The sequence below is a fragment of the Electrona antarctica genome (genome assembly GCF_951216825.1).
Source record: "Electrona antarctica genome assembly, chromosome: 23".
Classification (NCBI taxonomy): Eukaryota; Metazoa; Chordata; class Actinopteri; order Myctophiformes; family Myctophidae; genus Electrona; species Electrona antarctica.
Window position 1 is genome coordinate 27982360 of NC_136804.1, and position 26364 is coordinate 28008723.

At 43.8% G+C, this 26364-nt stretch overlaps 2 protein-coding genes across 4 annotated transcripts in view; one reads left to right on the plus strand and one right to left on the minus strand.

Moving 5' to 3' along the window:
* cog5 (component of oligomeric golgi complex 5) overlaps window positions 1–26364 on the plus strand; it is a 119675-nt gene that overhangs the window by 12983 nt on the left and 80328 nt on the right. For all 3 annotated transcript variants that reach the window (XM_079494829.1, XM_079494830.1, XM_079494831.1), the window contains exon 6: window positions 5496–5616. In XM_079494829.1, the coding sequence (XP_079350955.1) occupies window positions 5496–5616 (121 nt within the window). The remainder of the gene's footprint in view (window positions 1–5495; window positions 5617–26364) is intronic.
* Window positions 13155–17034, minus strand: gpr22a (G protein-coupled receptor 22a; the record flags this gene model as incomplete). The annotated part of the gene is made up of 3 exons (XM_079494059.1): window positions 13155–14207; window positions 15697–15843; window positions 16930–17034. 3 exons carry the CDS (start codon window positions 17032–17034, stop codon window positions 13155–13157), a joined length of 1305 nt encoding a protein of 434 aa, XP_079350185.1.

The window sequence follows — 26364 nt, forward strand, 5'->3', positions numbered from 1 at the left end:
TATAATTCCTCCTCTTCTTCAGTTACAAATTTGCATTTCCACTGTGTTTACAATGTCCACCATTGTTGATTTTCCAAGCTGGCATGGAATGGAATCAAGCCTGGTTTTATCTAGCATCAGTATTATAATGACTCAAATATTAAATAATCTGCATATCAGCACCCCCACCACCTCAGGACATTGTGGTACTGCAGCTAAAACTGCTTTCAAAGTCCAGAAAGAAATGACAAGGACTGGTTATATCAGAGTGGTGATTGAGGCTCAAACCATTAGAAATAACTTCGAGGGACATAGACAATATGATATTCAATATTAAAAGCAGTTTTAAAATGCATGTTATTTGCGCTTTAACTAATTCTAAATCTAACAAAATCTTTGTGTGATAGGAACCTTTTAGTTTTTTACAGTAACCAATTAAACCCTAGCATCCCTATCTCTGGGGGAATATTAGCTGAAAACAAACCTATTGCCTATTGACTATTGTACATGACAAAATGTAATTCTTCCAATAACAGTGTTATGTACACATTATAACACTTCTTGTAGTGTTATCATGATAACAACACTGCAAGGAATGTTATTAATTGTGCTTATAGGCATTTCAGCAATAGCTACAGCTACATCTTTGCTTTGACAGTCTTGGGAAGATTCAAATGGATTCCCAAATTATCATATCATTGAAAAGCCCTCACAAGATAAGTCAAAAAGCCTGAAAGCTGGATAAATATAATCAAGTCAACATTGAGAGGCTTTTGTGCTTAGACACACTATACCTCCACAGAACACGTCCGCAAATACTAGACTACATTTTCAGATTTCTTTTCCTGTTTGGAAGACAAGGTCAAACCAATTAAGCTCTGCATAGACTCATTGCATAGAGGTGCGAGATGCACGCACACACGCGCACGTCGTCAAATTCATGTTCCCGATGCGTTATGCGCAGGACACGTTCAGGTTGTGTTGCGCTAAATGCTTATGTCGTCTCCACAGGTCTCCATTTGTCATGTTTTGCGTTCATTTTTCACTGGTTGTTTTTCATCCTCTGCTATTAGCTATTTGAGTAACATTCTTTATTCCTGAACGTGGTTTCGTCAGAAAGTTTTTTTTTTCAACTGATTCTTGTAGCTTGGGGTCACCTCTTAAGAATTCAAGAGGGTGCCCAGTGATATCCCTTGGGCATTTTTAGTTATTAACCCCTTAATGCCCGAAAAACACAAAGAATCCACCCAAAATAGAGTTTTATGGTATTTCATGCAATATACTTGGTCTAAATGCATCAAATTAGCTTTCTACAGTGTTTATGAATGTGGAGATGCACAATGCACTGGAAAAGAAACATACCCTCCCTCATATTCACGTTGGATCTCTGATAGCTCTGTATAGGCCTACTGATTGTATTGGAGTTGTTTTTCTTCTTGCGTGTATGTGTGTTGTTGTTTTTTTGTTAAAAAATCTAATAAACAGAACGTTAAAAACAAACAGTTGTGCGTCAGAGCAGCAGTACAATTGGCTCAGGAATGGAACAAAAACAAAACAATTGAAAGAATAAATTGCATTTTCTTCTGAAATGAGCAAGACAGCACAACTAGCCATCAATAGAAGAATAGAGAACTGATTAAGAACTGATGTGGGTCAGAGCAGCAGCACAATTGGCTTAGGAATGGAACAAAAACAAAACAATAAATTACATTTACCTCCTGTGTTAATAATAGATAAGATTGCGTAGATGGGGCAGGTGACGGTCTACGCTCCTGTATTTTAACATCAGTTATTATGGTGGTACTTGGAGTGCCAGATATTTTCTGTGGTGATACTTGGTATAAAAAGGTTGAAACCCCCTGCCTTAAAGGGATAGTTCAGATTTTTTTAAATTAAGCTGTATGAAATATTTGTATTGTATTAATGTAGTAATCTCAGCAAGGCAAATGGCTTCTTGGTTAGAGTGGGTGACAATGTTATCACACGTAAAGATGAAATTACCTACCTAGGTTCCATCCTGGAGGCTAATCTTTCCGGTGATAAAATGGCCACCAACGTAATCAAAAAAGTCAACCAAAGAACAAGATTCCTTTACAGGATCTCCTCACTTGTCAACAAAAACACCTTGAAGACCTTAACAGGAGCCCTCGTACAAGGTTTCTTTGACTATGCATGCACCTCCTGGTACCACAGCACCGCAAAGGCCCTTAAAACTAGGCTCCAGACTTCCCAAAACAAACTGGTCAGGCTCCTACTTGGCCTCACCCCCCGAACCCACCTCACCCCTGCCCACTTTGACAGGCTGGAATGGCTTAGGGTCGACGACAGAGTACAGCATCTTGCAATGGGTCTGGTCCACAAGATTCGATACACCACCAAGATACCCATGTACCTGTCTAGATACTTCCTTAATGTTAACGAAGTCCACACCCACAACACCAGAGGGAGTGCAACGAACCATGTACAACCCAGATTCGGCACAAACAAGGGACTCAATTCTTTTCGCTCCTATGCCACCAAAATGTGGAACGCCCTACCAACAGTCATTAAGACATGCAAATTGTTTTGTTTTTGTTCCATTCCTAAGCCAATTTTGCTGCTGCTCTGACCCACAACTGATAATAGTTGTAATGGGATTAATCAGTTCTCTATTCTTCTATTGATGGCTAGTTGTGCTGTCTTGCTCATTTCAGAAGAAAATGCAATTTATTCTTTCAATTGTTTTGTTTTTGTTCCATTCCTGAGCCAATTTTACTGCTGCTCTGACGCACAACTGTTTTATTTTAACGTTCTGTTTATTAGATTTTTTAACAAATACAAAAAACTAACAACACACATACACGCAAGAAGAAAAAAAAACTCCAATACAATCAGTAGGCCTATACAGAGATATCAGAGATCCAACGTGAATATGAGGGAGGGTATGTTTCTTTTCCAGTGGATCAGAATAAGGCGTCTTGCCAGAAGAGTCACAAAAGCGACAAGGTCTATGGTTTCAGGAAGAACACCAAATAAGGAAATAATAAGGGATGGACCAATTGCTTGGTCAGAAGAACTACCTTTATTAATATAAATAAATATTTCATTCCACTTTTGTCTTTTTTCTCCTTTTTTGGGCGACTCCTCAGAGTACCACCAGAGGGGGGCTCAAGTACCACTAGTGCTTAACCCCTGCTTTAAGGGGTTAATAACTAAAAATGCCCAAGGGATATCACTGGGCAACACCCTCTTGAATTCTTAAGAGGTGACCCCAAGCTACAAGAATCAGTTGAGAAAAAAACGTTATCTGACGAAACCACCTTCACCCCCACGGCTCCCGGCGGCGCTGGCGTTACATAGGCTACAGTAAGACATAAGACAAACACACTTGGAATGGGAAATAGAAGGAAAATGGAATTGGTAGGGTTTTTCTTTCTACCGACAGTGTGTACTGTAATATTTTGTATGTGGAAAGTGAGTAAACTACCTCGACGCACCCAAGGTCTCCTGTCTTGCTGTTTCCTTACTCCACAGTATATAACTTTGTAATGCTAATGACGTTTGTGCACAACAATCTTGAAAACAAAGTAATACATTGTGGGTTTGAGCTGACAGGCCCTTCTAAATGTCAATCAAGTCACCTTAATTCAAGTGGCAACATTTAGGGGCATGTAATGTGGTGTCTACCTGCACAGCCCTTGTGATCTACTGGTAGATCACGATCTACCTTTTGGGAACCCCTGGTCTAGAGGGTTTAAGTGGTTAAAACAGAGTAGCAAACAGACAGCCAACAACCAGTGACGTCATCTCTGTGGGGGCTGCGGGGCTCGAGCCCCCATGAAGAATTTGTAACATCTCTTTTGTCCCGACTCCTAACAGTACGAGCATCGGCCGACACATCGCCCAATCGCCCGTTATCGCCCGAAAGGGCGATTGAGTGGTGCAACCACTCCAAGGAACAGCAATGTCCGTGTTCACCTACCTATGTGACTCGTGTTAACCTATGTGACTCGTGTTAATGTGTGTGACTCATGTGTGACTCATGAGTACCAGTAGGGGCGCTGTTGTGGCAGAAACAGAGACAGAGAGATGCACTGTTGCCTGCTAATGAGAGAGAGAGAGAGAGAGAGAGAGAAAGAGGGGGTGGGGGGGGGGGGGGATTTGCACCACTCAGTTCACACGGGTGTGATTTTTATCTCTCACAGCGTTGAGGTTGCTAGTTTTAATTACTTCCATCTAAATATACCCTTTGTGGAAAAACAGGGATAGACAAATCTGCCGTCATTATTGGATTTCAAGTCATTCTAGATAATTCTGTTGCGTAATCGTATTACATTAAGATTAAGCCTTCCACAAGGTTATTTTGTTACGGTTAGTAGGAGCTGGCACATGTCCTTATCACGTCCGTTATGATTCAACCAGCTGAAGCCACTAGAAGTACTTCTAGCTATAATTAGGTATGACATTATGTTTTATAAGAGCCAATTAACATTTTATAATTTTGTTATCTAGCAGACACTCTTCTTTGGACCCAGACTGACCTACCACGTGTAAGGTTGGCGTATTTGACACGGGACCACGGGCCGGATTAATCTTGGTGAATCTTGTATATATCAATGACTTGGTGCAAATAATTTATTTTATAACCGACTAAATCAATTCGTACGATTATCCACTTAAAACCTATTTAATACTTAGTCGTACAACAGTGTCGCACAAACAAATAGCCAAAATAGCCAACCTACAAGCTCACAACACAGCGTATCCCGCCGCGTATGAGCTTGCATATCTGCTATTTTCTGCATGGTAAGTGCATGGTTTGTGGAGGTCAGACACTGCGTTGCAGCATTGTATCTGGCATGTGCCAGATTTTATTTATTCCAAATTGAATCACATCAAAAAGCACCCACAGATACTCACTTCTATCCTATCTTGTTTAAAAGCCTGCCTCATGAGCACAGTGACAGTGCAGTGTTAAGAAGGGCAGTGTTGTTGTTGCTTAGAATGCTTACACAGGCAGCACCAGTCCTCAAATCCCAGCATGACAGACAGGCAAAAATAAAAATAGATGACCTACAAGCTCGGCTGTTTCCCGAAATGTTTGAATTGCACTTGAATTGAAGTGGTCAAAGGTGTGGTATTGGTTTTGATGTGAGCGCCCTGTACTACCAGTATATGTATCTGAACAGAATAAATGGTCACAAAATATATCTCTGCTGTCGGGAAGAAACCACCTAACTCAAAATGTAAATTTTTCAGAAAATGAAGATTTTTTTTTTGCTACCTCAAAAATGGAGTTGGGGTGGGGAGCAACGATGTGGTTTTCAACCTGTGGGCAGCAAGGCTATTGCAGGTTCACTGTATTGTTTTTATATATATGTATTTAAAACCCAGAGAGTTTTCTTTGCGATACCAATAATGTGGTCAGGTAAGACGTGTGGGACGCGAACACTCAAGTGATTTTCAAGCGAGCCCTGATTCAGAAAAGGTGGGGAACCACTACTGACTGGTCTACAATGTTCCTCTGCCCGTCCCAGGTGGCGTGCGACCTTCTTCGGAGGATCATTCGTATCTTGTACCTCAGCAAGAGGCTCCAAGGCCAGCTCCAGGGTGGCAGCAGGGAGATCACCAAGGCAGCTCAGAGCCTCAACGAACTGGGTAAGCAGTTCCACTATCTCATACCGCTGACCTCACCTCGGGGGATGCTCTGGCCTGTTTAGTCCGGCCTCTCTGTTTATTCTTGGCCAGGCGTTTGATGCTCCACAGAGCTTGGTGCCCCGGGCTGCAGCCTGCAGCCTGTGCATATTAAGCCGGGCCTGAGTATGTTTCAGACTGTGATGCGGCTGCCTATGAGGTCCGAGGTCTCAGTCCGAGGCATTTCCACCCTGCCATGAGTAAGGAATAAGCTTTGGGATTTGTCTGTATGGCCCTGTATTAAGGGTAGGATTTGTACTGTATTCGCACGTGCACAAGAACACTTCAACGCCAACTCTGGGAGAGCCCTCGATGGAACTGGGAACCTTTTGAGCATGTCGACAGGCTGTGGTGGAGCACACTAAACCCTTTATGCACATACGCTTTTAACAATATTAAAGAGCTGCTGCATGACAAGATACCTGGTGGTAGCTATCTCATGTATGGCATTTACAAGACGCACGCACGCACGCACGCACGCACGCACGCACGCACGCATAAGCTTTGGGATTTGTCTGTATGGCCCTGTATTAAGGGTAGGATTTGTACTGTATTTGCACGCACGTACATTCATGAGTTCTCCAGTGCATGAGTCAAAGCATTTGTTCGTTGCAGTGAGCGAGCGTTCACCTTTTAGTCCACTTGCCAGAATGTGAACCCGGACATGTTGAGTACACCAAGGTTTTATGTTAGAAATGTTGAGTATGGGTCCCCAGCATGTAGAAACTGCCGGATGCTAACTTGCATTATGTTGAGCAATTTTCATAATTGGCATAATATGTGACCGTACCATTAACTAAAATAAAATCTAAATTTCATCATGCTTTTATGTAGCATGTGACATCAAACTAGGGGGTTTTCATGATGCTGAATCCATTCCAAGCATTAGTTTTGCACAAAAAACACTCATTGGGCTAAAACGGCCATGGCCGTCATCACAAATGTGATTATGTCAGCACATTTGGGCTATGGCTATGGTGTTTTTAGCCCAATGAGTGTTTTTCTTTTTGCAAAACTAATGCTTGGAATGGATTCAGCATCATGAAAACCCCTTAGTTTGACACGTCACATGTACAACATAAAGCATGATGTAATTTAGAATTTCTTTTGCCTTCTATAGGTTGTTAATGGTATGGTCACAATTATGCCAATTATGAAAATTGCTCAACCTATGCAAAGTAACTGCCGGATGCTAACATCCGGCAGTTACTTTCTACATGCTGGCGACCCATACTCAACATTTCTAACATAAAACCTTGGTGTACTCAACATATATCCGGGTTCACAATGGGGCTCTATGGGCTGGCAAGTAGACTATCTTCCTTTCCCTATCAGCTCCTCTTCACGGAGGCCAACAGTACCTTTTTGAAACTCAATCATTCCCCACCCGCTGTTTGTTCATTTCTCCTGTCGCACGGCAGCGCCATCCCTCACTATTTCCAATTTCACACACATATACTGTACATATACTCATCCGCACATCCATCACAATATTCATTTGGGATGTGTGTGTGTGCGTGTGTGCGTGTGTGCGTGCGTGCGTGCGCGTGCGAGGGTCACCACCCAGCCACCCTGTTGAGGACACCGTGACCTTGTGTTGTCAGCACATGGAAAGTGATGGTGATGCACGGGCCAGTGTTGCCAGATTTTGCGAGGGAATCACGCAACCAGATCTACAAAAAACAATCCCAAATGAATGAACACTCACACACACACACACACACACACACACACACACACACACACACACACACACACACACACACACGTGCACAGTCTGCAAAAGCAAATGCTGGCTATATGGAAATAGCTGATCTATATACACTCACAATGTGGGGAGAGCTTGGAGATCTGTTATTTAAAAAAAATCATGCAACATTGTTTTTATACTGTACATATAACAAAATCCATATAATTTGTGAAGGTCCTTGACAAACATTTGGGAGCCACTGATTTCAACAACGTTTAGGAAGGAAGCCCAAATAAGCAAATACACGTTAGAAACAAAAGCAACCCGCAACTACCACTATCTGCAATCAACTTCGTTGCTTATAATGAGCGGACGTGGCAACACGGCACGGCCCACCAACAGTTGTCTATGTGGTATTAGCGGCCTTGGTTATCGCCAGTGTTGCCAAGTGTGCTTATTATAAGCGACTTCGGTAATGTTGCTTGTAAATATTGGTAATTGTTTCTTTTTGGGATTCCTTCCAGGACTCCCACAACACCATCTGAAAGTATTTGGTAACATGTACCCCCATACAAATTTACAATTTATTTGGAAATATAATTTTCAAATAGTCTATGTAGCCTACTAGTGGTAAAACTGGTAGCTTATTTAGGGCTTGTCCCCATAGACCTGGCCGCTTGTTTCTCTCCTAAAATCTGGCAACACTGGTTATCACAAGGCATTAAGTGTGGCACAGCCAATTCAGAAGGGCAAGTGCTTTCAGCAGCGTAGGGCAACTAGTCCGTGACCACTTCCCATAACACACACACACACACAAACACACACACACACACACACACACGCACGCACGCACGCGCACGCACGCACGCACGCACGCACACGCACACGACATGGGGGAACATGCACGCACACAAACACACTCCCACGCCTGCACATGACAAACCCACACTTGCTCTTCCACTCCTTCAGTGAGAGACGCACGCACGCACGCACGCACGCACGCACGCACGCACGCACGCACGCACGCACGCACGCACGCACGCACGCACGCACGCACGCACGCACGCACGCCATTGGGTCAGGGTTCTTAGAGTTGTCCAGCTCTATCACCTCTCATGCTGTAGGTCAGGGGTGCCCAAAAGGTAGACATGATCTACCAGTAGATCACAAAGTCTTTGCAGGTAGATCACATGACATGGCCCTAGAAAATATATAATTAAAAACGGAAAAAAGGGCATCTGCCACTTGAATTAAAGGGACACTTCACCCTTTTTGCAAAAAGATATATATTAATGACGTTTAGAAGCTTTAGAACACTTTCCTGGGGTCTTTATGTGTGTAATATGTGGTTTTAGATATTTTAGATTGTAGCAGTGACCCCGGTGTCTCTGATGTCATGGACACTGGGCTCACTTCCTTCCTGGACTACAATTCCCATAATTCTTGGGTGCACTGCTCCTCCTTGTGGATAGGGAGAGGGCTGTCTTACTGAGACAGCATGTAGTCCAGGAAGGAAGTGAGCCCAGTGTCCATGACATCAGAGACACCGGGCTCACTACTACAATCTAAAATATCTAAAACCACATATTACACACATAAAGACCCCCAGAAAAGTGTTCTAAAGCTTCTAAACGTCATTAACATATATTTGTTCTCAAAAAGGGTGAAGTGTCCCTTTAAGGTGACTTCATTGATTAACCTAAAATACGGCCTGTCAGCTCAAACCCACAATGCAATACTTTGAGTGTTGAGCACAAACGTCAGTATAGCATTACAAAATTAGACAAAACAAAACCGTACCAGTTCCATTTCCGCCCTCTATTTCCCATTCCAAGTGCGTTTGTCTTATGTAACAGGGCCGCTATTCCAAAGCCCCTTCAGGTACATTTTTTTAAACTATTTTCAGCAATGATATAATATTTCTTGGCTGGGTAGACCTTGTTACGCTGGTCATTTTGAAAGTATCTCTCAAGCCAAAGAAGTGCGGGCACCCCTGCTGTAGGTGATACAGTGGGGTTTCACCTGCTGTGCCAGAGGCTTGACAGCCACAATGCCAACTATGATTTCACTGGTAGGAGTAGAGACATGGATGGGTTCCAGTGTTGTTTTTGGCAGCAAATTTCTATTTTAGTTTATTTATTGACGATAAAGGACAGACGAAAAAGGTAGTCGACGAACATTTTTCGTCTTAGTTTTAGTCGACAAAATCAACACTGATGGGTTCAGTAGTCCAGTGGTTGTAAAAACGTTTCAATGTCTTTGGCGGCGGACCCCCATCTGAAAAGATATTGTGCCCAGGGAAACCCATACAAGCTTGTGTTGTTAAAATGATTTTAAAATATGCACAATTTCTCTCTTCCCCCCCCCCCCAAGACTTTATTTGAAAATTAAAATGTTGCATTGTGAGCTTGCAACATCGGCTATTTTAAAATAGCCTTTGTTTATAGGGTTAAAGTGAACCCATTAACACAATGAGTGCCGCCTGCTGGACAAAAGTGGTATGGCGGTGGTGTTATGGCCACGTGACGAGAAGCAATTCCATTGTGATTTGAGTCTGGTTTGGGGTGCCATCTTAGATGCTAAAGCATAGCATCAATGCTAGCAAGCTAAAATGAGGTCCATGCTTGCTCTTGAAAACGGCAAAGTTCCCATCGCGCTCACCGGATAATCAGAAAAGACTGATCACGGATAGCGCCGTAGTTTCCAAGAAGAAAACATGCAAATGCTGCGGCTAAATCAGACGCTAATGTGGTTGGGTCATCTAGAAATGGTGTGGGCGGGGCCCTAGCAACCGGAGCAGTTAAAAAAATGGAAAATAGCGAGGCAATCTTATAGCGATATCAAACGCCTCAAGACGAGCCTACTCGTCAAAAGCCCCCTGCACATTGCGTGAAATTAATTAATTAATTAAATGGAATTAATTAATTTAATCAGGTCAACGCGATTAAATGTGTTAACCGGGATAAGCATCTGTGTCATTTTAGATTTTAGCGTTGGCTATTAAAGATATACAATCTCACAACATGTTTTTTACATAAAAAAAACAAAAACAAAAAAAACTACTGAACTTCTTAATGGGTTAAACAACTGATTCTGATGTTGTAATAATTCATTTAGTTGGAGACCCTCTGGAACCCCCACAAGGACCCCTCAGGGTCCACCATACCGCACTTTGAAAACGACTGCAATAGTGTGTGTGTGTGTGTGTGTGTGTGTGTGTGTGTACATGTTCAGCCACTGATACAGAAATCTAAACTGTGATTTAAAATGTCCTCAAGAACATTTTAATTCCAAAGTGAGAGCCATTAGTGACAAGACGTGTTTCTTTTGCTCATCCTTTTTACTTGTATAGTTTGCGCTGTACACAGTTTGTAAACTTCTTGGTCAAACGTCAAATGTTCTTTCATAGTTTTTAACGCAATCATCAAATGTTCTTTCATCGTTTTTAACGCAATCACATTTGAATCCCATGATTTTGAACAGTGCAACAAGACTATGCACTGAGTCGGAGTCTGTTATCAGACCTTGTCTGACTATTAACACATTTTGTGCCCAAAACGTCTGTGGACGTCCTGGGTATTACCGCACGTGCATAGCCCAAGACGTCTGTGGACGTCTTCCAAAAAAAAATAAAAAAATATATATTTTATTTATTTATTTTTTATTAAAAAAAATCAGAAAAATCAAAACACTTTTTTTTTTTTTTTTTTTAACACGTGGTGCCAAAGTTTGTGTTTTCGCCATTGAGAATGCATTTGGCGTTTAAATTAAATAACTCAGAAACTATACAACATTTCAAAGTAAAAAGTTCCAGCATGTGTCTCCACAGTCAGCTGAATTATAAAAAATGTGAATGGATTTTCTAGGTGAAAGTGATTTTGGGCAGTATTGCGTGGGCTCTCAATGTGTTAACAGTCTTCTACTAGATATTGAGTCACGGATGACAAAACAGGAAAGGTTTTGTAATTAATTGCGCTTCTCCGATAAATGTAATGCGCAGTAGGAAAAACTACTCCCCTCTATTCCCCTCTGTTCCCCTGTGATACTCTGCCTGCTTTAAAACCTTATCAAGCTCATATTGACTGACTGACTGCAACAACTTGCTGGCTGGAATACTAACGGTTTGTCTGGCAAACTGAAATCTAAACAGACTGTTCCATGTGACATTTCCAGCACTGAGTCTGGTCTGGTATATTCCTTGATTACAAAATGTATTGGTTAGGCCGTCTACCCCTCCTTTCTTCAATGAATGGATTGGGATGGAGAGGGCCTCCCTGGGGAGATGAAATGGTTTAACTCCATTTCACATGTGGTGGTTTTGTCCACCCGATGCATCCAGCGCCTGTGTGTACCCGACCCTACTGACAGACACCAAGGGCTTGGAAATATAGGGCCTGCAACTATCCATTATCTTCTAAGTGATTATTCTGGCGATAACTTTTCCATTAGTGGAATAATCGATAAATGTGTTTTATTTTTGAATGGTGCAACCACTCCAAGGAACAGCAATGTCCGTGTTAACCTATGTGTGTGGCTATGAGTACCAGTAGGGGCAAAAGTGGCGCTGTTGTGCCAGAAACAGAGAGAGAGAGAGATAGTGTTGCACTGTTGCCTAGTGCTAATTACAGAGAGAGAGAGAGAGAGAGAGAGAGGCAGGGTGAGAGGGGAGTTGCACCACTCAGTAATTACAGAGAGAGAGAGAGAGAGAGAGAGAGAGAGAGGCAGGGGGTCTATGTCTATAACATTGAATTGATTAGCAACTACAGACAAAAGACAATAAATATTTTCATGGTAAAAAAATTGAATCATGTGAGAGTGATCTCAAATCGAGATTCACGTTTGAGCAAGAATCGTGCCGCACTACACTCACGCGTTATTTCATTCTTTGTCACACAACGCTGTTGTGCAGAATTACTGAAAATAACAGATCTACAAGCTTTCAGTATTTTTTATTTATTTTGGGGACCTTTTTTGAAACCTTGCGCCTATGATAACATCCTCAAAGTAAGGATAGATTATTAATAGATGATTTAATTAAATTTGTTTGATGAACTGTTGGAAAGCAGATGGATAGTGACACGTGCGGTACGTTTTTTTAGTTGTTTATTACAAAAGGGGACAAATACTATCAATGTGTTCTATGACTGTACAGGACTTATACACGTTTGTCCCAAATTAATACGACAAAAATAAACCTGACATGCACAACACTTTTGATACAGCTTTCATTGCTGAATTGTCCCTGACGTCACTCCACAACATCCACAATAAATAGCATTAAATTACCTCCTCGCCATGTCGCTATGAAACCTCTTTGTACACTACGCTGTTTCTAACTAACTGTAAATACTGTAGAAATGAGCTCAGTCTGTCTCAAAAGTGGTAATTGAATTCCTTACACGTGTAATTCTCAGCAGCCTTTTTCATGTGGGGTGCTGGCATTTAGCCTTCATTCTAAAGTGAGTTGCGAGCCCCTGCTTTTGTCTGTGCTGGCATTTAGAACGCTTTTATCCTTGCCGCTTTACTCCAATAGCCTCCTTTTCTCTGAAGCAGCACCAATGGCTGTCAATATCCATCATCGTACCACATCTGCGGTATCAGAGGGTTCATCTAGTACCGTATATAGCTTTGGACTTGAAGGTTATTTCTTGTAAAATGTTTCTCCAATATTACTTCCTTTATTCCATGTATTACTACTTTTTTCTTTTACTGCACAATTATTGTATTCCAAAACATAATCCTTAAAAAGATATTCCTCCTCAGCATTACCAGTGTCAAATGTTTTGCTCTACAATTCGTTTAAGTTCCCATTTCATTCCACATCTTCCGAGGAAAGACATTTCTGTCTGGCCTCCGTGTCTTCGAAGGTGACCTTCTTGTTGTTTCTCTTGGGGTCGATCCACGAGTTGTGAATGACCACGTTGTTTGGCGTGGGGTCGGCCTCCACGACGGACACCACGCGCTTCTTCATCTTGCTCTTCAGCACCTTCTGGAACTTCTGCCGTGTGAAGGCGTAGAGCAGCGGGTGGAAGATGGTGGTCCCGTACGCCATCACCAGGAAGCCCAGGCGGAGCCGCACCGTGAAGTCACTGGGGCCGGTGCTGAGGATGACGGTGTTGAGCACCGTTATGGGAGTCCAGCACAGGAGGAACGTGGAGATGATGAGGAGAGACATCCGGAAGACTCGCTTCTGTCTCTCCCGCCTCTCCCGGTGCCGCTTCACGGCTCTCCTCAGGGCGATGATGACGGACACGGACGTCCGCATGCCCAGAGGAGCGCCTCCTCCCCGGACCCCCGTGCTGCTCTGCGACGCGTCCGTCGACTCCACCTGCGTGGCGGAGGTCAAAGAGATGGTCTTCTTGTTGCGTGGCTTCTTCTTGGGAGGGTTGTGCTGGAAGCGCGTTCCGATGCGGATGTTGAGCGCCTGGAGGATCTTGTAGTAAGTCACTAGCATAACCACCACCGTGAAAAAGAATATAGGAATCTGGGCTAGGAGGTGGTAATACAGGCCCAGCTCTGTGTAATACTCGTTGGTGTGAGCCACGGTCATCACCGTAGTCTGGTTGCCCAGGTTTGAGCCCGAATGGCTGAAAAAGCCCACTTCCATGAACGGGACCAGGAAGCAGAGGAAGGACAGTGCCCAGATGGACCCCAGGAGGGCCACAGCGCGGCTCATAGTCAGCACGCGGTTGGCCGGTCGCACCGAGATGTCATACCGGTCCAAGGTGATGGCGAGGACGTTGGCGGCGGTCGCTACGCTGGCGAAGGAGACGCAGGCTTCGTGGAAACAGCAAACCATGGCTGTGTCTCCCTCCAGGGGGAGTAGCACCACCACAGCCGTCAGGGGGATACAGGACGCGCATATCTGGAGAAAGACAGAGATCATTTAAGGCGCACACCCTTCAAAACCAGAATGCTTCAGCTCATCTTCAGATGGCTATGGCACTGGTTCTCAAACTTTAATTTCAAGAATGCCTATAACTCTGGACCCATATGGGTCCATTTGGTTCCATGTGTACACTTTCAGTGTTGCAGACCTTAATAAAGGTCCATCTGGAACCGCCTCAAGGAACCCCGAGGTTCCCTGGATGCTTGACTCCACTTTGAGAACCACTGCTCTATTTGACCACTTCAACCCTATCATGCACTTCATTGTACGTCAAACAGCGAAAGGAGATCTACAAGCTCACAATGTATCTTCTAGTGAATATTTTTGCTGAACGTTGGCCTATTGTTTTTTGGGCAGAATTGTCTCCTATAATGACTGCTGGGGTTCATGATTTAACAGGTCCTGGTTTTGTAGAATTTTTCCTTGTTCACTGTTTACAGCAAAAAAAGCAATTTGGCCACTACTTGCCTGTGAAATGCGTCATGGACATTGAGAAAAGTCCAAACATAGAGACAGGGGAATTTTTAGAATACTTTTTTGTTTATAATATAGATATCCAGCAACATTCAACTGAAAAACACATTAACATGGTCATAGACACATAGATAGACCATATATAAATATTATAGGCATGCCTTCTTCTGTGTTCACAGACACCTACTTTGTTGTGGGACCTGATGGCACTTATTTCTACGGAAACAAACAATACATTTGTGATACATTGTTTATCGGAAAAAACGGCCCCATTGAATTGATAACGTCCATGTTTAATGCGGAGTCACTGTGTTGCTATGAATGCATTTCTTATGGATGTAATAGTGTCTCTTCAAGTTAAACAATTTGGAGCAAATGACACGGCAAGACAACGCATACCACGATGACTATTGCTATGAAGAGCTGCTGTAGTGTTGTGGGTGTTTTGTTTCTAAAATACATTTGAGCAAGGCCAGTATGTGTTGCATTAAGGGAAATTCGTAGCTTGCAGCTAACGGTTACCTAGGGAATGCTAGCAATCTTATAATGACATTTTGATGTGGTGGAGGGTGAGCGGTAGGTAGGCGAAGCACCGATTAAAGAAACCGCTCTCCTGACATTGAAGGAGAGTTTGTGTTGAGACCAGTGTTGATTAGATCAACACTGGTCACTGATTAGACGCCACATTTTGGTTCTGTTTTAGTCACAGTCTTTGAATAAAAATCCATTTAGTTTTAGTCAGATTTCATTCATCTGAAAAGTTTTTGTCTAGTTTTACTCGACTAAATATCACAAGATCTTAGACTAAAATTTATTTTGGCGGGCCTTGATGTCGTTGTGATGCCTGATTTTACACTTGGTTGCATGCTGAAAATAGCTAAATCTACAAGCTCTCTACAAGCTGGATTGTGAGCTTGTAGATCTGCTATTGTCAGAGCGCGACCATTGTCATAAAACGACTTCATTCGCATGGTTTGTGTTTGAGACTCACCAGCACATCCAGCACATGCAGGTTCATGGTGACGATGTTTGACGAGGAGCTGATGAGGTTCTGTTTCATGCAGTAGAGCACCAGGACCGTGAGGTTGGAGCTCAGGCCCAGAACGATCTCCAGCAGCAGAAAACATGTCATTGAAACCTAATGCACAGGATGACAGCGGCCGGGTTGGTCAGAGCATTTAGTGCCACAGATGAAATTGTACGATCAGTATAACTGACACGCGGGTCTTACACAGCATTGTGGGTATAGGTCAGGTGTTGTTGACAGTTGCTCTATCAAAGGAAGAGCTTTCTGTGTCGTATCAAAATGTCCAACGGAAAATTCTGTCTGGCTTCATAGCCTTATTGATTATTATTATTATTATTATTATTTTTTGCTGCTTTTTTTTATAGAGAGACAGACAGTAGGCACAGGAAATGGGGGAGGAAATGGGGGAGAGAGATGGGGGAGTGACGTGGAGTAAAGGCCGTCAGGATCGGGAGTCGAACCCGCGGCACACTGCCAGACTCGGACTACCGGCCAAGGTGCCTCGACCGCTGAGCCACGGCCCAGGCCGCCTTAGTGATGATTAAACAAGACATGGTCTGATAATGGCAGGTCCTCCATCATGTTCATGGAAAATGTGGGCCGTTTGTGAACAAACTGCACTGGAAAAATGTGGATGACATTGACAAACCGGCTGCATATGGGGCATGTAAACTAGTGTAGCAATGGCCTATGTCTCTTCTGCCCAAAGGGAAACAGCGAGACTTATTTCACCTATAGATACGTGCAAATAATGCTTTCGTTTTCACTCCACCAGGAATGACCTAGTTGTGCAGATTGATTGATCGCCTTGCTCCCAGAGGTGGTTCTATTTGATGCACACATTCACGCATAAAGAGGCAGGTATAAACAGATACTGCACAGACAGACCTGTTATTATTACGGGGCCTTCCTACACGAGCAAATTGCTTTTGTGAGCTTGTAGAATGGCCATTTTTTTGGCTTCCCTTTAGCTTCACTGTACATGTTTTTTTGCAATGCCTGACTCGCATCACTTTAGTATTGACTGTGACCATACGTTTTTTCTGAAAACTGTTAGGATTTAGAGTTGTTTAGAACAGTGGTTCTCAAAAATAGCTGATATACAGGTACAAGAGCTCACAGCGTGTGATGCGCCGTGAGCTTGTACATCTGCTATTTTTGAACATCAGATGTGTGTATACCGAGCCTCAACCCTACCTGGAAGCCGAGGGGGTAGACCGCTTCTGAGGTGCTCACGTCGAGATCAAAGGCTTCAGCCATGTCAAGGACCGACATGTTGGTCATAGTGAATCCTGTGGTCATTATCCTGCAGGGACCCAAGAGGAACAGACAGCCATTTGCACAAGTGCAGCAAAAACATGTTTGTTAAAGTCAGTGATGTGATATATACAGATGGAAATCTTTCTTCCCTAAGATACTTTGTCTCGAGACACCACAGTACCAACGCAACAATACCAAAGACCTTTTGATGAGTAGTTTCACATTGAATGTGATTTCAATTACCTTAAAAACCGTGAAGTTGTCCATAATAAACTATATCAATAAGAAAATAATACCACTGTTTTTTCCTCTCAAAGATAGATTTAACGTAACTTACTTTATTATTATTATGTTATGTTGTGTAAAACAGTGGTCCTTTTAGTGGACCATACAGTGGACCATATTATAGCTTGAGTACTAGTGTGATTGCTACAGATTTACTGTTCTGTTGTTCTGATATTTTCTTTCCTCCTACATTTCGGAGCGCATCTCCTCCTACGTCTTTTAAAGCTGGAGATGGCATTCTGAGTTCACGTGCATCTCTACTGTAATTAATGTATCCTCCTCCTTACTGACATGTTTGCACTTTGGGGGGATGCGAACATACTTTTCGCTGTGCTGTACTTGTACTGTACATAAATTTAATCTCATCTCATCTCGGCCCCAATCAAGCATTTTTAACTATATTGGCCGTGTTTGCGGGAAACCGGTAAGCCATAACAAATGATCCTCCCTGCTGTCAGGTGAAAAGGAAGCAGCTCCCAATTCCAGGTGTTTCAGAACAGTTTCAGAACAGTAGAAGGAACATGGTAGTCTGCCTGTTTTTCCTTTTTTTCCCCCTACTACCACACTGTTTTTTGAGTGGTGCAACCACTCCAAGGAACAGCAATGTCCGTGTTAACCTATGTGTGTGACGTTTACCTATGTGTGTGACTATGTGTTAACCTATGTTTGTGGGTGACTCATGTGTGACTCATGAGTACCAGTAGGGGCGCTGTCGTGCCAGAGAGATAGTGCTGCACTGTTGCCTGCTAATGAGAGAGAGGGGGGGGGGGGTGCAAGGGGGGGAGTTGCACCACTCGGTTCACATGGGTGTGATTTTTTTTCTTCTCTAAAGTTTCCCACAATTTTTGTAACCCATTTTTCACCCAGTGTCAATTGTCTAATGTAATGTGTAATACACTCCCTCTGCCAACCTGGGGAGAGCAACGGACTGACCTCCTACTTCCTTCAATGCATGAGGAGTACAAGTCGCTTCTTTTCACCTGACAGGGCATTACATATGCCTCGTTTTCACCTTAGTACCACCCACCTGAACTTAAGCCGCGCCCACAGCTGCTGTTGTATGATAATAAGGGTCTGATTTTAGTGTGTCACTAAAGTGCTGTATTTTGATTGGGCCTTTTGACTAAAAGGCTTTCAGGTTTCAGGTTTCACCTGGCAAAAAAACCCAAAATACACAGGGAAGACACATTTGAATATTACCTGGGGGTCTATTAGAGTAATGTTTACTCCATAGACTCATACAAAACAGCACAAGCACAAAACTATGGCACCCCATCTTTAAAGGGGAATTTCTCCCTAAACCTTTTTTTTACAAAAGTAAGTTGATAATTATGTATATTGACCAAAACATTTTATTAAAAAATAAATAAAGATATAGGGGGGCTGGAGCTGGGGCTGCTCCTGGGGGGGTCTAACATCAGCTCACGTAGACCAGGAAGAGTGCAGTGTCAACAATGCATGGAGTGTTGCTGTCACATCATCTAGAACAGATGTGAACAAAAAACAAAAACCAACTGCACAATTGAATAGGAGTTCTAGCGTTAGACCCCTCCAGCCCCAGCTTCATCTCCAGCTGCAGCCCCAGCTCCCCTATATATATATATATATATATATTTTTTTTTTAACTTTTTTTTTGGTCAATATACATAATTATCAACTTACTTTTGTAATAAAAGGTTTAGGGAGAAATTCCCCTTTAAGTGTGTGCAGTCACCATCTGAACTAGCCAAGACACATTCCACATTCATGATATGGCTGAAAAACACCAACACATTTGCTGTGATTCAAACTTAATCGGATATTTGTTATCCGTCCGCTGTGAATGCAGCTCACAACTGACTCAACGGCAGACAAACAAATGACCATAAATCATGAGGGATTGGAACAGGTCAGCTCAGTGGGCTTGTGGTTAGAGTGTCCGCCCTGAGACTGGGAGGTCGGGGTTCGATCCCCGGCCGGGTCATACAAAAGACTCTAAAAATGGGACCCAGTGCCTCCCTGCTTGACACTCAGCATCAAGGGTTGGATTGGGGGTAAGTCCCTGCGACATACTAGCGTCATGTCCAGGGGGTGTACTTGTACATCAAGCTGCCTCACGCTACAGAAGCAGGAGATAGGCTCCTGCCCCTATGGGCCTCATGGCTCGGCAAGGCTACTTACTATTGGAACAGGTGGGCAACTATAAACTATTGCTGAGTTTATCTGACTTCTGAGCTGGACCCTTTATTGTACCTGCATCATGTGCATCTCTTAATCAATGGGAATCAGTTATAAATGTTGATACGAAATTTACTTCTGCTGTTGAGTATTGTAAAAAAAAAAAGAAAAGAAAAGTTAGCCACACTTAAAGGAGAATTCCATACTAAAAGGCTTTCTTACCTTTCTTTGTAGTTGTTACGTCCCCACCAAAGAGGTCCAGGTGTTATTTTGTGCAAAAGCTCCTTATTGGCTATTTCCCGTACCATAAGCCCTAAATGAATTGCATTGAATTGAATGGGCCAATAGCCAATAAGAGGAGTTTTTGCACAAAAAAACACCTGGACCTCTTTGGTGGGGACGTAACGACTACAAAGAAAGGTAAGAAAGGTAAGAAAGCCTTCTAGCATGGAATTCTCCTTTAAACTAGCCATTGTGAATGTGAAGTTAATATATTTTGGTCTACCGTTATTGTAGGCCTTTCCAGTGGTTCCCAAACTGGTGCGTGCACCCCTTGTGGTGCGCGAGCGCCTTCTAGGGGGTGCGCAACATGAAAAGTCTAATGGTGGTGCTATGTTTTTTTTTTTGAATATATTAACATATTATGCCAATATATGGCAAGTAATTAGCCTATGCAGCACATATTATGCCATATTCAGGTTCATATATGTGGATAAAAAGGAAATATATGTCTAGCGCTTATGCAATTTATATTTCCATGTGGGGGGTGCATCAGCTAGGTCAGGAGGTCTGTGGACGTCTTGGGCATATATTGTGTTCATATTGTTTTACTATGGTAATAGCTATACAACTGTTGAAGCAACCACACCTCAAGACTTATTTCATATATTTCAACTTGTCATTCTAATACTGTTGTTGCTTTCTGTCAAGTGATTGGTCGATGTTGTAGCCCGGGCTATCTAGTCTCTCAACTCACCCCTCCCTCGTATCAGTGTCGCTTCCAGCTCTGCAGGACTCGAGTTAGCCATGAGGGACGTCATCTTAGCATCCCACCATAGTATAATCCACGCAACTTTGCATCATCCAGTCGATGTGTAAATGTTTGACGGATGCTCAAAAGCCGTCAGTGAGATGCACGATAAAAAGAACAGGACTCCTCCATCGTAGTTCACCCCCCAGTGAAAGGAAAGTACGGGCCGTTTGTGAATTGTTCGTCTGGCAGAAATCAATGTTGCTCCCATCCCCTCTTCACGGGGGTGAGCATCACCACATTAGCGCGGTTGCAGTCGGATCAATGCTGTCTTTCATTCACTGTTCTTTCTCGTTGTGTTCCTTTTGTGTCTGGACGGGTGCCTCTGTTGTCATGTTCCCATGAAAACGGTACCAGGGCCAGAACAATGCTCCTCCTCACCGCTCTAGGAACGGGTGTTGGAATCTCATCTTTCAGAGTAGTATCCTCGTCCCTCCCAGCCTGATAATAAAGGTCCAGTCATGGTCCATATAGTACCCTGTCAGGAGGACTCCTCGAGTGTTCGTGTGCGTCCGGGTGTGTGAATGGAAAGGAGAGAGAGAGAGACAGACGGAGAGAGAGAGAGCATTAAAACAAGGCCGTTCCACCTTCAAACCAGACGGTTTGTGTTGACTCCACTCAGCGTTGACCCGGGACGACTGGAAGCAGAGGTCAGAGAGCTGTGTTGAAGGTCGTACAGGGCACGTTGGAGAGGGGGCAGATGATTTGCTTTGGCCCTGGACTGAGTGAAGTTGATTAAGCTATACGCAGAGAACGACACCATTGGTGCCAAGCCTCCTGGTCTCCCTCCCATATTTTGACGCCGTTCGTCCTGGAGAAAGAAAATAAAAGGACATAGATATTTCAAGAACGTGCCATTCTAAAATAAACATTTCCACTGCTTTGAGCTCATTTGTGACCAGATTTGACTGAGAGACTGCCATCGCGCAAATTCCAGCTTTTCACCAGTGGAGAAATGAGTTTATAGCACAGGCAGACTCTTCATATACTAGAACATATCTGAAATAAGTGTCAGAGCTGAAATCGACATGTAAATATGAAATAAATGCTTAAACATGTAGCTAGGTGTAATGTTAGAGACCACAGAAGTGAACCTTTCATGCCTGTTTTCTCAACTTGCTGTTTTCTGCAAGACATTACTCTATAAGCCATTTCTCCAAAACTGGTGGGTCAAACTGAACAACCAATATGTCAATTTGAAGCTATGATTCCCTGCTTTCACATGACATGAAAAAACGAAAATTCAAAAAAATCCAATGGCAGTCCCTCAGTCAAATTTAGTCACATTTGTACTTTCTTGGATTTCGTGCTTTAATTAGATACATTGGGTGTGTGCCCATTTGCACAACAATCACTGTTTGTATGTGCGCACGCACTCGCACATGTATGCGTATGTGCGTTCATTATGTTTTTTTTCATTTTAAATGCTAATTCTTTCTTGCTAAGTCTCTGTCATGTGAAATTAGCACTGAAGGCTGCTAAGTGGCCCTTTGTGAGTCGCCTCAGCAACATGACATCATGTGACCATCCCTTTTCCCTAGATAGAGATTTATAGTTGTCTACACCTTCACTCATGTGACTACGCCCATATGTGTGTGTGTGTGTGTGTGTGTGTGCGTGTGCGTGTGCGTGTGCGTGTGGGGGGGTTCCACTGAATTCAAATACTGAACTCATTGGTTTCTATCTCCAACCTGTGAGGGAAGTACTGTATTTTATGTTTCATCGGCAGCAACTCAATTTGATATCCATTGTTTGTCACTCACTGCAGTATCACCCAGTGGTGTTTAAACTCGACAAGACGAATCGAAGACTTTGAGGGGGAACCTAGTGGTTCTGCACTACGAGGTAAACTGCGTGTAGCACTTGTAAACCACATGAGCGCGAGTGTCCCTATTCCAGGCATGTCAAAATAGGCGACCAGACCAGTCGGCGAGAACAGACAGATCTATGGGCTTGTGAAGTTGTGACCTTGTAAGATGGGTTGTTTTTTTGGTGAAGAGACGTTGTATTGCAGAGAGGGATGCTCTTGTGACTGAGCTCCCGGTCAAGGCAGTGAGGGAAGGTTATCACTCAACAAGACACAAAAACACTTCCACCAGTTGAGTCAAACGGTGCATTTGTTGACATTTGAATATGTTGGTGGAATCGTTTCCCCAAGAAATATATTGCTTTTTAAATCGTCGTCATTTCATATAGGGTTAGTTAAAATCCGGCTCCTTTGATTTATTTAAATTCTTATGAATCTGTACAAATGGTATCTACTACCTGTATGTACAGTAAATGCTACGACTGTGGATAGTAGCATTTCCTAACGGTGTCTCAACACCACATTGCACGAGTGTCTTGTTGAGAGATTAATGTCAAGAGCTCTCAGCCCAAGTAGATTTATGCAGTGTTAATTGTGTGATAAATCAGCTCGATAAAGTGCCACAGACCCTGGTGTCTTAAGTGTCTTGTCTACGCACGAGAAGTTCATATATTGCTGCGCTGTTTTGTTTGGCTTGTCACTGCAGAATACAAGAGAACAACTAATCTTATTGCCGCCTTTATAGTGTCATTTCAGTGAAGTGGGCTTCAGTTACGGCTGCAGAGGTCATTGTAGCCCTCATTGTCACTTGAACAGCAACTCATTTAGCTTCATTATTGTTATCACTGCTTGTTTAAATGAGCTTCGTGGGTGCAAATATCAAGTGTCGGTGTGTGTGCGCGCAGTGGCTATATCTGTCTTTGGTCTGTCTGAAACTAAATGCACCCAATCGATCGTGTGCGTTGGCCTTGCACACACTAGTCTACAAACACACAGATGCACATCGGCTCGATACTGGCTGATAACGTCGTTAGTATCGTATTGTTCCACACGGCGCGGCTTACCTCGCAGACAAAGACCAGCGCTCGGCCATCCAGCCGCTGCAGCTTTCCCCCGTATTAATCCTCAGAAGCAGCGCTAAGGTAGAGACACCGTATCGGATCCCGCCTCCCTCCCTCCCCTCCTCTTCAGGTGAAACGCCAGAGGTGCCCTCCGCCTATACAGATGAGGACACACAGTCTAATCCGTCCCCCGTCCCCCCCTCAAGCTCGCAGATCTGTCCTCCTGTCACTGTGCCCACACACCCCCCCACCTCCCTTCCCGTGTGCACAGAGATGCAGATATAAATAACAGGTTGAATGCCAGTCAGGCCGTTGAGTCCAGTGAAGGAAAGGAGACTGAAACTGCTTCTCTGCTTCCCTCACACACGCACACGCCACTGTGTTATGCTCTGCTCTCTCTCCTCCCTCTCTCCCTCTCTCTCTCTTTCTCTGTCTCTCTCTCTCTTCCTGCCTCTGCGTATCTGTGCTCCAACAGCCCTTCCTCCTCCTCATCCGTTGCCCCTCCTCCTTCGTCTCTCCCCCTGCTCTCTCCCCCCCTCTCTCTATCTCTCACTCTCCCTCTCCCTCTCTCTATCACTCACTCTCTCTCTCCCTCTCCCTCTCTCTCTCTCTCCTTCCCATCTCTTTTGCTTTCTTTCACACCTCTGCCTATGACTTAACTGTATTCACATATCAGATCTAAAGCCCACGATTTAGACTTGATCTGTGCGTCGGCAAGGAAAATAGCCGATCTACAAGCTCACAGTGCGAGTTCGTCGTGTCGTGGTGCGACACGCTGTGAGCTTGCCGCTCGGCTATTTTCTGAGGTGTGCATTAAGACACCGGCACATGACTAAGTATACATCTGGCTTTCTTTTGATTTAGTCTATCTTGTGTCTCTCTCTCTCTCTCTCTCTCTCTCTCTCTCTCTCTCTCTCTCTCTCTTTGTTGTTTGTCTGGTTCCTTTCTTGAAGTGTCTGCTTTCATGCTGCCTGCATACGGTGGCCTGAGGGGCTTTGCTCATCAACATGCGGGCATGACACTCATCCACGTTTCACCTACAGCTTTCATTCTCTTTTGTAACTAAACCCACACACACACACACACACACACACACAATGTCCACACATACTTGTGAGGACATCAGCAGACGCGATTTTGTGAATGCCATCTTATATTTCTGGTTTGGTTGCCATTTTTACCCCTGGCCCTATAGCTGAAAATAGCCGGTCTATGAGCTTAGATGTGTTTTTTGTCCATGACACGCGCGTGAAACCATAGCCGGTCTATGAGCTTAGATGTGTTGTTGTTTTTTTGTCCATGACACGCGCGTGAAAATAAGTACACATCAGGCATACCTCCCGGCCCAATCCCTAAACCTAACCTAAATGTCTAACCCTCACTCCCAAATGTTTTTCTAAGTCGTCGTTAACTATGAAACAATCCTTTCTCTTGTGAGGACCATTTCTCAAATTCTGCTATACTTGAGGGCAGATCTGGCCCTCGCAAGTATAGCAATACAAGTGTACACACACACACACACACACACACACACACACACACACACACACACACACAGATCTCTTCCTCTCCTCCAGGTTTACCTTCAGTGTGTTTACCGTCTTCAGAGAGCTCAGCTCGGTAACCGTGGCAATAGACATTGTTAATGGAAGCCCCTGACATTACCACCATCACTGTACACACACGCACACACGCACACACGCGCACGATGTAGCAAAGAAGTGGCCAAAGTCCTGCGTGCATGTGTGGTGTGTAGCACCTACTACCTGATGGTACCTTAACCAATTTTGACCTGAGATCAGATTCTAAAAATGTCTTCTACATCCTGACAGTTTTCTGAAAAAGCTATGTTTCTATGTCAGTCGTTCTTCGATTTTTCAAAAATAGCAGACCTACAAGCTCGTAGCGCGCCACTCGGTGGCGCGCTATGAGCTTGTAGATCTGCTATTTTTCAATAGCTAAAGCATAACGTAATGCTAACACCAAAAGGGGTTCCCGCCCAAAATGGGTTAATTGGCCTGTACTGTACTGCGTACTACTGTCAGGTGAGTTGTCGTATTCCAAATTAGCCCAATATGTTCAAATATATATTCATATATTTTAATATATCTAAATATATTCTTTATTGTACCATCAGCAGCTCGCTCACGTGTGTTTATAAAATAACAAAAAAAAAGACAAATATTTATTTTTAAAATCAGTAATTTCTGGTTGGTATAACAGCAGTAAATGAGGCTTCACAGTCTAGCAGGCGTATATCCGCTCATTAGGCTAGCAGTGTGACTGCTAGGAATTAGGCTTCTTGGTGTCGGCATGGCAACCGGGCTAGGCCACTGGCTGTGGCCAAACGTGGACTCGTACGTCACGTTACCAATTAGAGCAGGCGGACGCTGATCGATTAACCACTTGTACCCATCCATATTCTATTTGCCGTGTACTGTAGATGGGCTACGAAGGGATGTGGTATTGATGGAATGTAGCGGTCCAAGTACAGAGCCAGCTGCAGGTCCCCTTCAAAATGGGTTAAAGGGTTACTTTAAATGGTTCCGAAAATGCTTCTCGCTGTTGCATTTTCACTTTCTGTTACTTGCCGCTTTTTTAATGGTAAAGCTAAAGCCAAGATACAATTCGGTAAAAACACGCACGCACGCACGCACGCACGCACGCACGCACGCACGCACGCACGCACGCACGCACGCACGCACGCACGCACGCACGCACGCACGCACGCACGTACACACTCCATTGTATCCCCCCTACCGCCCAGGTCTGGTCACTGTAGCTTGGACGGTTACGCCGACATGCATCTGTTTATTCAAGAACTGTAAGCACAGATGATAGTTTCCAGTTTTTTCTGACATGCGTGATTTGGGGGGAGAGAGAGAGAGAGAGAGAGAGAGGGGGGGGGGGGGGGGGGGGGGAGCGAGAGAGAGAGGGGGGGGAGAGAGAGAGAGAGAGGGGAGAGAGGAGAGAGAGGAGAGGGAGAGAGAGAGGGGGAGAGAGAGGGGGAGAGAGAGAGAGAGAGAGAGGGG